Below are 13,303 nucleotides of genomic sequence, written 5' to 3' on the forward strand. Positions count from 1 at the left end.
CCTTGTCCTATCACCCCACTCCCTGACAAAGAGTCCCTCCCCAGCTTTCTTGTAGCCCCCTTAGGTACTGGAAGGCTGCTCTAAAGTCTCCCCTGAGCCTTCTCCAGGCTGAACAACCCCAACTCCCTCAGCCTGTCTTCATAGGAGAGATGCTCCAGCCCCTTGGTCACCTTCACAGCCCTCCTCTGGAACGCAAGAAGTTATAGTAGGCCCCATTTTAGCCAAACTGATTAACTCTTCCCCCCGCCCCCCCACCCATGTTCATTTCCTTCACATTTTGATTGTCTCTCAGATGCATTTTTCCCTGTATTGTCTGTATGCTCTTTTATTGTATATAAAGTTTTTGAATATGATGTAGCAGAGTTCTTGTGAGCATTTCCCATCTACACTACAATGGATTCCACAATGAACTAAAAGTCTTAGAAATTGGAACAACAACATTAATACTAATATTTTCTTACAACAACCTAGTTGCACTCCCTTTATAATGCATCACTGTGTCTTTAAACAGATCAGAAAATGTACAAAACAAGGAAAGGAGATATCCAGCTTCTAGACATGAAACTGAGTCGAAAAAGACTACAGCAAGGTAGTACTATTATATCAAATAATACCTTACTTTAAGTTCATTTAACTGTCTTTGTACATCCATATGTTCTTTGAAATTTGTGAGGAAGAGATCAAAAAAAACTTCATAAATGAAGTAATTTACTTTGCACTAAGTAACTTCTGTGGTAGATAATTTCATTAAGCGTCCTGGTAAGTCTAACACGGATATTTTATTTTAGAAATACTTTAACACATTGTTTCCTGTAAGTTCATTTATAAATAAAAAAGAAGACAGAACACTCATACGTTCACACAGCCTAAGGTCAGACTGATCAGAGTCAGAGGTCACTGGAGCAGTAGTCTGGGATTTGGGAAACCAGTATCCAATTCTTTGCTTTGGTAAGAAGCAATGTCCCACATGTAAAAAGGAATTCCTGAGCCACCCCATGTATTAACTCCTGCATTACTCGGTGAGTACCGTATGTATTTTACAACGTGTGCACTTGACTTAGAGACTTCATGCGGTGCAGAATCTCCCCAATCAAGGGTCAGCTGAGCCACACCACAAGAACGTACTTTTTCCAGCAGTGTATCTTGGTTTTGGTTTTCTGTACAATCCATAGACAATCAGACTTCTTTTTTTCCTCTTGTGATTACATCTCCTAACAAAATAGAAGGAGGAAATTTCTCACCACAAAGAAGATTTTTCCAGACTTTAGATCATTTTTGTACCTCTTTGCTGAAAATAAATATATATATAATAGTTTTGAAAAGGTTTACAACAGATCTGGGCAAAACAATTTGTCATTTTAAGAGTGCTACACTCTCTTCCTTGACTTTGCAATTCCCTCCATATTTCATTAAACTTTTATCTTTTAAAAGTTTAAGTATCATTACTTCGGTATTGTCTCCTGTGTGCAATACTTCCTAGGAGCCAAACAGACCAAACTATGCCCTACAATAACCATGACCAGAATCAATAAACACCCCACTTACACATATAAGGGTAATATCAGGCCGAAGAATCTTTTCATAGATGTGATTTATTTATTTTATTTAAACCGAGTTGAATGAACTGTGCTTCAATTTAAGCCTAGATAAAAGAACCCTCTCCTTGGATAATATGGCAGAAACTACAGCATGCATCACACTGTCCAGCTGAAAGCTAAATTGACCCTAAGAAAAATATATACAACAAAGACAACTAAAGAAAGGGGAATTTTAAATTATTCGAAAATTTGTAGCTGTCACTTGGAAATGGGTATGCAACACAGTTCTGAAAGAAGAATATCCCAAGAACATGCACATCTGTTTAATATTACAAGCTAACTGTCAACATCCTAAGTGAAGTTTTAATTTAATATTTTTTCTTTCTTGATGTTTTACCTTTAGAGAATGCCTCATGAGAGTATCAGCTTTCTATAAGAAACTGTTAAATATAAAGAAATGTTATTGTAGCATGTTTATAAAATCATAGTTCGAGAACTTTTTATTTTTCTAAAGCCTGACCACAACTTAATTATCTGCAGGACATTCCAAGCTCACAATTGCAAGCTCCAGTTCCCAAGCAATTTTAAACAATATCTACTGTACAGGACACACAGTATTGCAAATACCACAACATGGTAATGTTTCCAAAAGTCAGCATTAGAGCCTTTAGACATGGTTTTTATTTTCAATAAATATTTGTTTCTCCACTAATCATTAAATCGTTTTCATCACCATTACATGTTTGTCTTTCACATCAGTTTGCTATCACCATTTATTTTTAATACGAGTGAACAAGTTATGAATAAGACAGATATCGTGTATATCATGCCTTATGTTATACATAAAGTGTCACAAGACTAAGCAGTGTGTTCCTCTGCAGCTCTGACAATGTTTTTCTTCTTTTTCAGGAAAAAGCACAAGTTAAAAGGCTAAACTGGAGTTAAGGGCGGGGGGGGGGGGGGGGGGGCAGAAGAGCATTAGCTCAGCCAAAAGCTCTTAAAGAAATTACAGCTTTCTTTTCAGAAAGAGAAACGAAAAGCCTGGGAATTTGAAATTGTTGCTGCTTTGTGAGAACATCCAAACCACCTGAAAATAGGCAAGAATAAAAAATCCACAATGCAGTTGTGTCTGTACTTTACCCACATCAATCTGAAAAAAAAAAAAAACAGCAGATGATACAATGCTTCCAGAATTCCTCAGAAGACCCCCAAAAGTACGCTTCTCTTTACAAACTCCTGTCTTCCTACTCCTTTAAATCAACTCTCCTCTTGCCTGGAGACTGTTTAGTACCCCAGGTCCAGCAGCGTGGTTATTTCTGGTCTTCTACAGTAAATATTGCTACCTTTCACCTGTACTAAGCGTTTGAGGACTTCATATTTTCACTCAAGACTTTTCCATTTAAAAAATAATCAGTGAATGACCATATTAAAAATCTGATTAGAATATTACTCCATATTAGACGTGTAATCAACCTACCGGATCATCATTTTTAACATGTCAAAATACAAGACCTCTCCCTTATTTTCAGTCCCAGACCAACAAAACACTTAAGCTTGTCCTCACAGAACCTCTGCTGATGTTCACCTGAAGCCTATTTCCCACTTTCCACCCCACTGAGACATGGAAAAGTAAGAACCATCAGTCAGTCCCAGCTTGTACTGCAGAAATTAAATATTCAGTTCAGAATCGGTAAAATTAAGTCCACATTCAAAGCGGTTTAAAAGTCAACCAAAAAAGGAAATACCCGCTGAGAAATGTCAAGCAGGCAATCTATTAATAGTAGAAAAGCAACGACTGAAAGGGATTTGGGTTACATTTAACTATCTGGGTCTTGTTTATTTCTTTCAAATGCTGGACAATACCTACGGAAGTGGAACAGATTTAACCTTCAGCAGATGCCGTACACCCACCACTCTCGCTGCTCTCAGCCCAAAGGGAACACGCCGAGCCAGAAGGAAAGGATGAAGAGGGGCAAGCACACACCTCAAGGCTGGCAGCCAGTCACCAAAAATTGTCACTTCTGGCAGACAAAAAGCTTTGCCACACCACCCCGAAGCCAGGAAACATGTTTTCAATAAAGTATTCATAATTTACAATTCTAAACAGTTATATTAAACTGAAGTATTTCAGACATTAAAGAACGTTTTTCCCACAAACTGTTGCCAACAGTTCATATCTCCAATTTTCACCCTTTAATTGCTTTCACAGAAACTATCATACCAGGTTTAATATCTGCCAGCCTGAAAAGTATTTTCACGTTTAGTGGTCTGACATTTCAAAGACAGAGCATATAATTTCAAGAATCTCTTACTGGTAATTTTTATCTTTTTATCTATGGTGGAACAACAACTAAAACAACTTTATTCCCTTATTATCAAAAAATCACAAGGGATTTGACAAAACAAGCCCAAATTAGCAAAAACAGAAGAGAGTCTCAGTACAACTAGTTGACGGCAATGACTAGTTATCAATTTGTTTGAAGTTGCGAACTCTTTAAGCTTTGAAATACCTGTTCCCTAAGAAGGTTTGAACATCCTTTTTTATTATTGTTATTTCAACAGTATGAAGCATAGCACCCTAAATCGACTCCCCATTTTCTTATTTCAATGTATCTGAGAGCTCAAAGCAATTACTATCTGTGATGGCTCAGAAATTCTGTTAGCTAATTGTCACAGAGGAGAAAACTGTTTAGTCTGAGTCTAGATTTACTGGAAATTACCAGAAGTAGTACTCTGAGACAAAAGAAATGCCCCTCTCTATGTAACTTTAAAAGCTATTTCTATCCTCTCATGTTTGATAGTCCCTTCTCTAACTTGTATCAGACTATTTGCTTCTTGCTAAGCCTGCTGACTCCCTGCTGTTGTCCTTGCTATCATCCCATTTTATCACTCCAGCTTTCTGGATCCCACAGACCTAACACCCTGTCCCTGTCCCACCATTTTCCTTCTTCAGATGCCATGCAAACGTAAGCTATGTTTGAGAAAGGAAGGGGGCGACGTATGTTAAACCTCAGATTTCCTCCAATTCCATACAAACAACAAACTCACTGAGTTTATCCTTATTTTTAGCAAGGCAACAAACCAACAGCTCACAGGAGGTGTCAACTTAATGGACAACCGTACCCTTAAAGGAGTTCGTAGTGACCAGCTACATCAAATAATTCCTCCAGCAACTGCAAGCCAGGAAGGAACTTCCCACAACCAAGCCGGCCATGGAAGGATGGCAGGAGAGGATGAAGACAAAGGGCCCTTTGCCCTCAAAACATGAACTGCAGCCCTGGGGTCCTCTTGGACTCCTCAGCACCACGTGAGGTCCAGTTAACCGAAACAAAGCTAATGGGCAACTAAGGAAAGCTGTCTCCCAAGCCAGCTTTCAACCCTGCTGTTCAGTCTACATTCAGAAAACAATTCCCATGGAGTTAAGAATGAATTTAAAAGAAAACAAACAAAGGGAGGAGAGGACAACAGACATTTGTACAGACATTTCAGAACTTCCCAAAATATAAGAGTTCAGAACTCCTCCCCAAAGGCTGACCTATATCCTCACCACTGTTACTGATGTAAGTTTTGCTGAAACCAGAAGCATCACATGGGGAACATTAGTGATCTGGCATTTAATCCTACTGCATAAAACAAGGGCAGCATTTCATTCCTCTCCAAAAATGTTTTTTTTTTTAAAAAAAAAAATCTTCTGCTGTTTCCTTAATTTGCTTTTTATGTTTCTAACCTCCTAATTAAAGATATCAACTGCTTTGCCTTCCACCTCTCAGGCTAAATTTCTTCTCTAACACGAATGAGAGGTAAAAACAATAAACCTTCATAATAAGGAACTATCATTAACCATCATTTGCAGGGAAGAAGAGATAAATCTGAAATATTAGAAAGCAGCATTCTCTATCTTCCCATCTGAAAAAGCATAATTTAAGACTTATGTTTTCTGCCTAGCAAATGAGGGAGGAAAACCTGGGTGCACGTAAACGAGCACAAAACGCAGCCCCACCGGTGAACTTTGAGGAGAAAAGTGGCCGTTCGGCACGGCACGAGGGAGACGTCAGAAGGAATTCCGATGACCTCAGCTATGGGCCCAATTTATTAGAACTTACCTCTCATTAAAAGCTAAAAAGTGAACTGAAATATTGCTTGCTGTCCAAACTTTGGCACAGTCATTAATTTGCAATAAAGACTGTAATTGGTTATACCGTAAGCAATATATATTTCCCTTGCATCCAAATATTCTCTCACGGGAGTTATTCTTATGTAAGCGTTAGAGCCAAAACGATCGTATAAACTAAGCTGAGTAAAGCAGGTTAGAAATTTTCAGTCTGCTTTGTGTAAAACCCCCTGAGTTAAAGCATACCATCCTAACCATTGCTGGCCATCTCCCTCAGAGCGCTGCTTAGGGTCAGCCACTGCAGTATATCGGGATAATTCGCTCCATGGCCATGCAGTCTTTGGCTCGCTGGCTGTGCGCTGTTACGGACTTTAACGGCACCGACCTCAGCTACAGAGGTTTTTGGGATTAGGCTCCATTCAGGTCTATTCTAGACCTGGCAAAGGCATGTCCCATCCTATAAAAAGTTAATGTAGCAAGCAGGTTATTTTATTTTAACCGGTATTTCCAAGTGAAAAGAAATATAAACCCTTAACATAAAGAAGTTAACTGGAAGTTGGCAGGTGGTCTTGATAAATACAATGTTGTTGGGTTATTATAAATGTTTGTATAACTGAAAAAAAATCTGAGCAATTAATACTGAAATTGTGGTTTCCCTGGCAAGAGAACAAAGCAGGCCAGATTTTCACTTGAGTCTCCTTTTTCACACACAAACTGAAATTAAGTAGTGATAAAGCTGGTGTTGTCTGCGTGTTAGTTGCTCTGTCCCAGGCTAGTAGACTCCACCCCCCCTTTTTTTTTCCCTCCTCTCTTTTTAGTATTTTGAGTATTTCTTGATCTTTTAAAAATTTAGAAGTAATTCTTTGTTTTGTAACTACTGACCCAAGGCTGACTCAGAACGGGCAACGCAGTAACTTTCATATTCTAGTGAGAAGTTTAGCACTCGGCACTGGCATTTTGGCACACATTTTACTTTTGGACCAGCATACAATCCCTACTTTTCCCCGCCAGACCCCTCTGGAAGGGAAGGGAGAGTGTCACAACCACAGCAGCGGTGGGTGGCTGAGGCCAAGCACCAAGGCCACCAGCCTACCGCCAAGGCCGGCGCACACCCATGGGAGGCTGCGGAAAATCCTTCGGACCTCCCAGTCCTTATGCACTTTAACCGGGCACATTACAGAGCTATGGGGTCCTGCACTTTATTCTTGATCCTTCTTCAAACGTTTCAGAATAGTCTGACAGGGATCAGAAGGTAAATATGTTTAAAACCATTCACTTTTAACTGTGCTGTGTCAATAATTCTGTTGTGCTATTCAAGGTGGTGCAACACGGTCAGTTTGGGAGTCCAGCTCCTCATTTGGGCATTCTCCATGCTTTTTTAGGCTTCATTAATGCCATGCAAAGATTCAGCCACTGTAAACGTCATATACAAGTATGCCTGCTCCTTTCTTTCGTCCTACAAGGATGCTCTAAATGCCAGGTTGTGAAAGATGTGCAGCGAGATCCCATGTTTGGGCCCAACGACAAATCAGTTCTCCCCTCCTACTAATAGCAATGTCAGTTTGAATTATCCTGTGGGCTAATCCGATGAGATACACTGGAATTACATAGGTATGCATGAAAATGCTGTTTTACTCAAAGTATATAGAATTTATACATCGCATATAGAGTTTAAACAGTAACATCAAAAACCAACAACAGAACTACAAAACAAACTGCAACAACTGGAGCTTATCTGTAGTCAGAACAGTATACTATGAAAGTCAGGCCACCTCGTAATTAGAAAGTTTGTTCAAAATTTATATTCAAAGTCATTTGTTCTGGCTTTCACAAGAACTAGTTCTGGAGGCAAGTTTTATGTGGGGATTTTTCCTTCTCATTAAATATATGTACAGAGCAACCAAACACACTCTTAATGTGAATGCTGGCCTACCGTACCCATTTAAGAAAAAAAAAAAAATCAGTTAATCATCCTATAGAATCCATACACACAAGTTATATGAAGAACAGATGTCGTAGCCTTGTGAATCTGGCATCCTTATGTGTTCAACAGCTTCAAACACAGACATTTGATCATTCTGAAATTTTGCATTTAAAGACTTACAAACATTTAACCTTTCAATTTTCCATTCTCAAGGATATGTTTTCAGATATGTCTGGTATTGCTTTTGAAGAATTTGTGCTCTAGCACTTCAGTTTTTGGCTTTTTACAAACACCTTAAAAAAGATAATCTCCCTAGCACAACAACAAATAAGTAATTTATAGTTATAATCAAGCCTATCATGAAATTCTGTTTGACCGTTACTTTTATTTCTGTTAATAGGCCATATCAGCCCTGATTCCATTTCTATAACACATATTGAACAGTGAGCAGTGATTAAAAGTTCTCATTCCTTCCACATTTTCAAATAACTAGGAAGCATATTTGACAGGTCTTCCTAATAGCTCAAAAACTTTTATTGCCATAAAAAAAGGGAAAAGGAAAGGCTTAAGTAGTAAGATTTCCCAAGACTGCTCTAAAATAAAAGATCAAGCGCCAAACACCTTCCAAAACTGATAATCATTTAAAATACACAAAACAACAAGTATAAGGCCACAGTAAAGCTGTGAACAAGTGTTATATAAACTGGGCCTATGCTATATTTTTTCTGGATAACTTGTCATTCAATGCTTAATTCAAACACAATTTTTTTTTAATGCTAATATGTCTTGTCCTTAAAATTCTTCCATCGCTTAGCAAATAGCTCAGCTTGATGCCAAATCTGATACGAAGTCACTGTGTAAGCATGTAAAAGTGTGATTAAAAATCTTTAATATCTCTATACACTGTACTTTAAATAGTTATGTCACAATAAAAGTTTAAGGACAGAAAAAAATGTTGCTTTTGTTTTAGTTGGCCCAAAAGCACTAATGCACACAATATAAATTCTAACAGTCTCCTATAAATTTCAAGCATTGAAGAGTTCACCACTGTATCATGGTTTTCTTGAAGGGAATCATTCAAGTCAGTTCTTCTCTTGGTCCCAGTCAATTGGTGAACAGGGGGAGAGATTCCAACAACATGCACTACACACGCAGCTTTTGTCATCTTTCACTGCGTGTAAGACAATCAAATGCTTGAAAAATGCAGCTGACGGATGAAAAAAATCCACATACACAAAAAAGCCAGAAATAGGTCAGTGCTGTGGCAAAGAAAATCTTTTTAGAAGTTTGTGGCCATATCAGTCTTCTTTCATTTAGAAGAACACTCCTAGCCAAACTGATCAGTTTCGTCCTAAGTTTGACGATGTCACCAGTCACAGCAGTCTCTACAACAAACATCACACAATCCTTCGGCTGTGCTGCTGCCACCCTGCACAAAGCCAGGCAAGGCACCCCAACCGTGGCACAGAAGGAAGCGTGGCTGTGTGGACTCCGCAGAAATATTTTGCCACTTCCATACCTGCATGTCAAACAGGTCTTCCACTATTGCTCAGCCAAATAAGGCACAATGAAAGTGCTGCCAAGGTGTAAATTATTCAGGGTCTCCATTGCTATCCTACCTATGTATTCTGATTGATATCCTCCAGGGCAAGTTTTAAAGACAACCGTAGTTAACAGCTTGATATGTTTCTTGGGTTAAAAAACAAACAGAACAAAAAAGTACAAGGGGAAGAATTCACTGGCTGTGTGTGTGTGTTTAAAATAGAAATATATTAAAGAATTAATGCATCTATCAAGGATTACAATTGCAAGGTAAGTTGCATGGTTTTTGCAGAAGCATCTCAATTTTTAATTGCTAGGCAAATTAAAAATTGCTATGACAAAGTATTTGAAAAGAGGCTTTGACACGTGTAATCAAATCAAATTGTATTTAACTGAAGCAAGCAACTGAAATCATTTATTTCACTACAAAGCTTACTGTTTCTAGGCGCAGTTTCTATGTTTTGTTCACACATTTAAATCAGACCTTCTTTAAGAAGACCTAAAGAAATGTTATAAAGACTTCTCTGGTCCAGCAGGTGTCTGGCTCTGCTGCCACCAATGTAATTGAGCTACAGGAGCAGAAACAGGACGAGCCTGATCTATTTCACTCCGACACATTTATCGACACATTCACAGCATTCCTGCTCATATCTGCTTCAGCAAGGCCTTGCCTTTTTCTCCGAAGCCACTGTTTACGTTAGTACCATAATGAAACCCATTCTCGCCATCAGACCTACTGGTCAGCTCATCCATGGTGGTGGCACTAGCCGTTTACTTCACTTGGTTTAAGAAAAATAAGGTAGGAGGAAAAAGACGTACATCTAGCATGTCTACACAGCACAGGACTATAGCTGGACAATGAGAAGAGCATGACTGTGAAACGCTTCAGCAAGGTATCCAAACACTGGCTAGTGTTAGACCCTTAGAGGATAACAACCATCTCTCAGCATCAGTCCAAGCGATGGTGTTCTGAAGAGTAGATTTAAAATTTGTAGCTGCATTGATGATGCAGATAAACGCCAGTATGACGCCTCATGACTAAACTTCAATTATTTTAGAATTCCAGGAATTTATGAATTTACACATACTATGTTAAAAATTATAAAGGTTGCCCTGTCCTGGGATAAGATTGAAGGAGTCTGATCTAACACCACAGAATTAAGTTAAAATCAGAAGCTGCGGAAGGGGGAAGGTGGGCAGGGGAGAAAAAAGCAGATCTTATGGTCAAAGATCTTGAATGTAGCTTTACAGACTGGTCTTATCACCACAGATAGATCCCTAAGACAGCAATCGCAGTTGACAAGGCACTTATATGAACTTTTCATGGACAGTTAATAATTATGTGGTCAATTAACAGGTACCTCATTTGACATCCTCTGCTTAGGCCTCAAAGCAACCACTGAACTACTGTAGAACAGCTGGTGTCAAGTGCTGCAAAACACATTGGCCTTTAAGTGCTTTCTCTGAGAAACTGGAAAAGTGCAATGGAAACAGCAATTTGACATTAATCCCTGTGTTTGAAACTAGGCTGTTTATAAGGGAGAAGACGTTAGGACAAAGGTTACTTGTCACTCTTTGCTCAGTACTGAACTTGCACATTTTGGTAGGGCTGTGCTCCCCTTGCAAAACATGGTCAGTGCCTTACTAAAGGTGTTCTCCAAACCCTGCTCTCATCCCAGACTTTCTTCCCCCTCCCTTTCACCCGGTACAGAGGCAAAGGTTAGGCACCAAATTTGCTCTGCAGCACTGCTGACGGACGCTATTCCTGCTCCGCCACTCCTGCGATCTCAGCGCTTGTCCCACGCCGTGCGGCGTCCCGGTGCTCTTGTCACCTGCAGCTCACCAGCAGCCGGCACCTGACAGCCGCACGACGGAGGGCGCAAACGCAGGACGACAAAACGGGCGGTCCTGTGTCGCCAACACCCGCCGTCGCCTCGGCTCCGGGCGCCATCTCCTACGCGGCAGCCGCCGTGGGCAGCGCCCCGGGGGGAAGGCGGCGCCGCCCCGGCAGGAAGGCGAGCCCCCGGGGGCGACGGGCGGGCTCCGAGCCCGCCGCCGGGCTCCCAGCCCACATCCGTCCGGGAAGGCGGGCGGTCTGCGGGCACTCGGGGCTCGCTCGCCCCGGCTCCCCGGGGAGGGCTGCCCGGCCCCGGTTGCTGCTGCTGCTGCCGCCGCCGTCCCCCATTCTCCTCCGCCCCGGTGCCCGCACTCACCACCTCTCGTGCCCGGCCGGTGAAGTCGCTCTTGGAGCGGGCTGCGCCGCGCTTGAGCAGCTCATCCCTGGCGCTGTCCCCGGCTGCCACCCCCAGCGCCTTATTGCGGGTTTTCACCGTTTTCACGCTGGCCTTGAAGAGCAGGGTGATGTCCACCGCCATGGCGGCCGGTGCCGCCGCGCAGCCTTCCCCGCGCAACGCGGCCCCGCGCGACGCGTTCCGCCGCCCGCCCGCCCCCGGGGCCGGTCCCGGAGCCTGTGAGGGAGCGTGGGGCCAGCTGTGGGGCTGGTCGTGGGGCTGGCTGCGCGGCTGGCTGCCGGGACCCTCCGCTGAGCCCGCCGGCCCTACGAGGTGTTTCACGCCCCGGCCTGGGCCGCCACGGAGGCCGGGCTGTGTGAGGGAGGCCTCGGCTGAGAGAAGCCGCGGCCAGGGACGGGCTCCGCCGCCCGGCTCCGGCTCTCGGCGTCCTGGGCGGCTCAGCCAGCAGCTCAGGGGGCTCAGCCAGCAGCCCGGGGCTCGACCAGCTCTTCCCAGAATTTGGGGAGCTGCCGTGCTGTTCTGTCTTCACGGGTTCACCCAGGGGAAGCTGGAAGAAGCATGTGTCTGCGTGTGTACTGGATTGTCGGGGGCAGTGCTGTAGGAGACTTCGGCGCTGCTGCCTCCTATCATATAGCAAAAGTTTGCGGAATAAAACTTAAGTTGCAATGAAACTAATGGCGTCTGGGCCGCCGAGCTCTGGTGGCATGGCAGGTGTCACCAGGTGGTGCTGTTATACAGAGCCATCCAGGCTTTCAGGCTCAGAACTTAGACACGGAAAGACAGGTTAATTAGAGCTGATCAATGTGTTTTAGCAGGTTTGTAGCAGGATCGGGGATTAGTGCAGGAGTGACATTTCCAGAGGAAACGGCCATACATGTATAGGCATATTGATTATTTATTCTTGAACTTTAGAGATAGAACAGGCTCCTTACACCTGGAGTGCGTGACCTGGAACGTGATTCCCTCCTCACCAGGAGGCTGACTGTCAAGGTTCCTGAGACCTGCTGCCATCTAACACTGGGACAGTATCACGCTGGTACCTGAAAGACATACCACACAGGGAATTACAGTAATAGAATCATACAATCATAAAGGTTGGAAAAGTCCTCCAAGATCATCTGGTCCAACGACCACCAATATCACCCACTAAACCATGTCCCTAAGCACCACATACAACCCTTCCTTGAATGCCCCCAGGGACAGTGACTCCACCACCTCCCTGGGCAACCTGTTTCAATGCCTGACTGCTCTTTCTGAAAAGAAATGTCTCCTAATTTCAAACCTGAACCTCCCCTGGCACAACTTGAGGCTGTTCCCTCTAATCCTAACACTAGTTATCTGTGAGAACAGGCTGATCCTCAGCTCCCCACACCTTCCTTTCAGGCAGTTGTAGAGAGCAGTAAGGTCTCCCCTGGTCTCCCCTAAACCTCCCTTTCTCCAGACTAAACAACCCCAGTTCCCTCAGCTCTTCCTCATAGGACTCGTGTTCCAGGCCCCTCACCAGCTTAGTAGCCCTTCTCTGGACCTGTTCCAGTACCTCAATGTCCTTCTTGTAGTGAGGGGCCCAAAGCTGAACATAGTACTTGAGGTGCGGCCTCACCAAAGCAGAGTACAGGGGGATGACCACCTCCCTGGTCCTGCTGGCTACACTATTCCTGATACAAGGCAGGATGCCGTTGGCCTTCTTGGCCACCTGGGCACACTGCTGGCTGTTCAGGTGAGCATTGATCAACACCCCCAAATTCTTTTCCTCTGCACAGCTTTCCAGCCACTCTGCCCCAAGCCTGTAGCACTGCATGGGGTTCTTCTGACCAAAGTTCAGGACCCAACACCTAGCCATGTTGAACCCCATCCCATTGGCCTCTGCCCATCGACATGTCCTGTCCAGGTCCCTCTGCAGGGCCTTCCTACCCTCTGGCAGATCAACACTTCCCCC

At 43.1% G+C, this 13,303-nt stretch overlaps 1 protein-coding gene across 1 annotated transcript in view; it reads right to left on the reverse strand.

Annotated features, from left to right (window-relative positions):
- STX18 (syntaxin 18) overlaps positions 1-11,554 on the reverse strand; it is a 66,508-nt gene extending 54,954 nt beyond the window's left edge. The window contains exon 1 of the mRNA XM_080591990.1: positions 11,329-11,554. Coding sequence (XP_080448116.1) covers positions 11,329-11,490 — 162 coding nt within the window. The 5' untranslated portion in view covers positions 11,491-11,554. The remainder of the gene's footprint in view (positions 1-11,328) is intronic.
- Positions 11,555-13,303: the final 1,749 nt, after the last annotated feature.

Source organism: Anser brachyrhynchus (assembly GCF_964034855.1).
Source record: "Anser brachyrhynchus genome assembly, chromosome: 4".
Lineage (NCBI taxonomy): Eukaryota > Metazoa > Chordata > Aves > Anseriformes > Anatidae > Anser > Anser brachyrhynchus.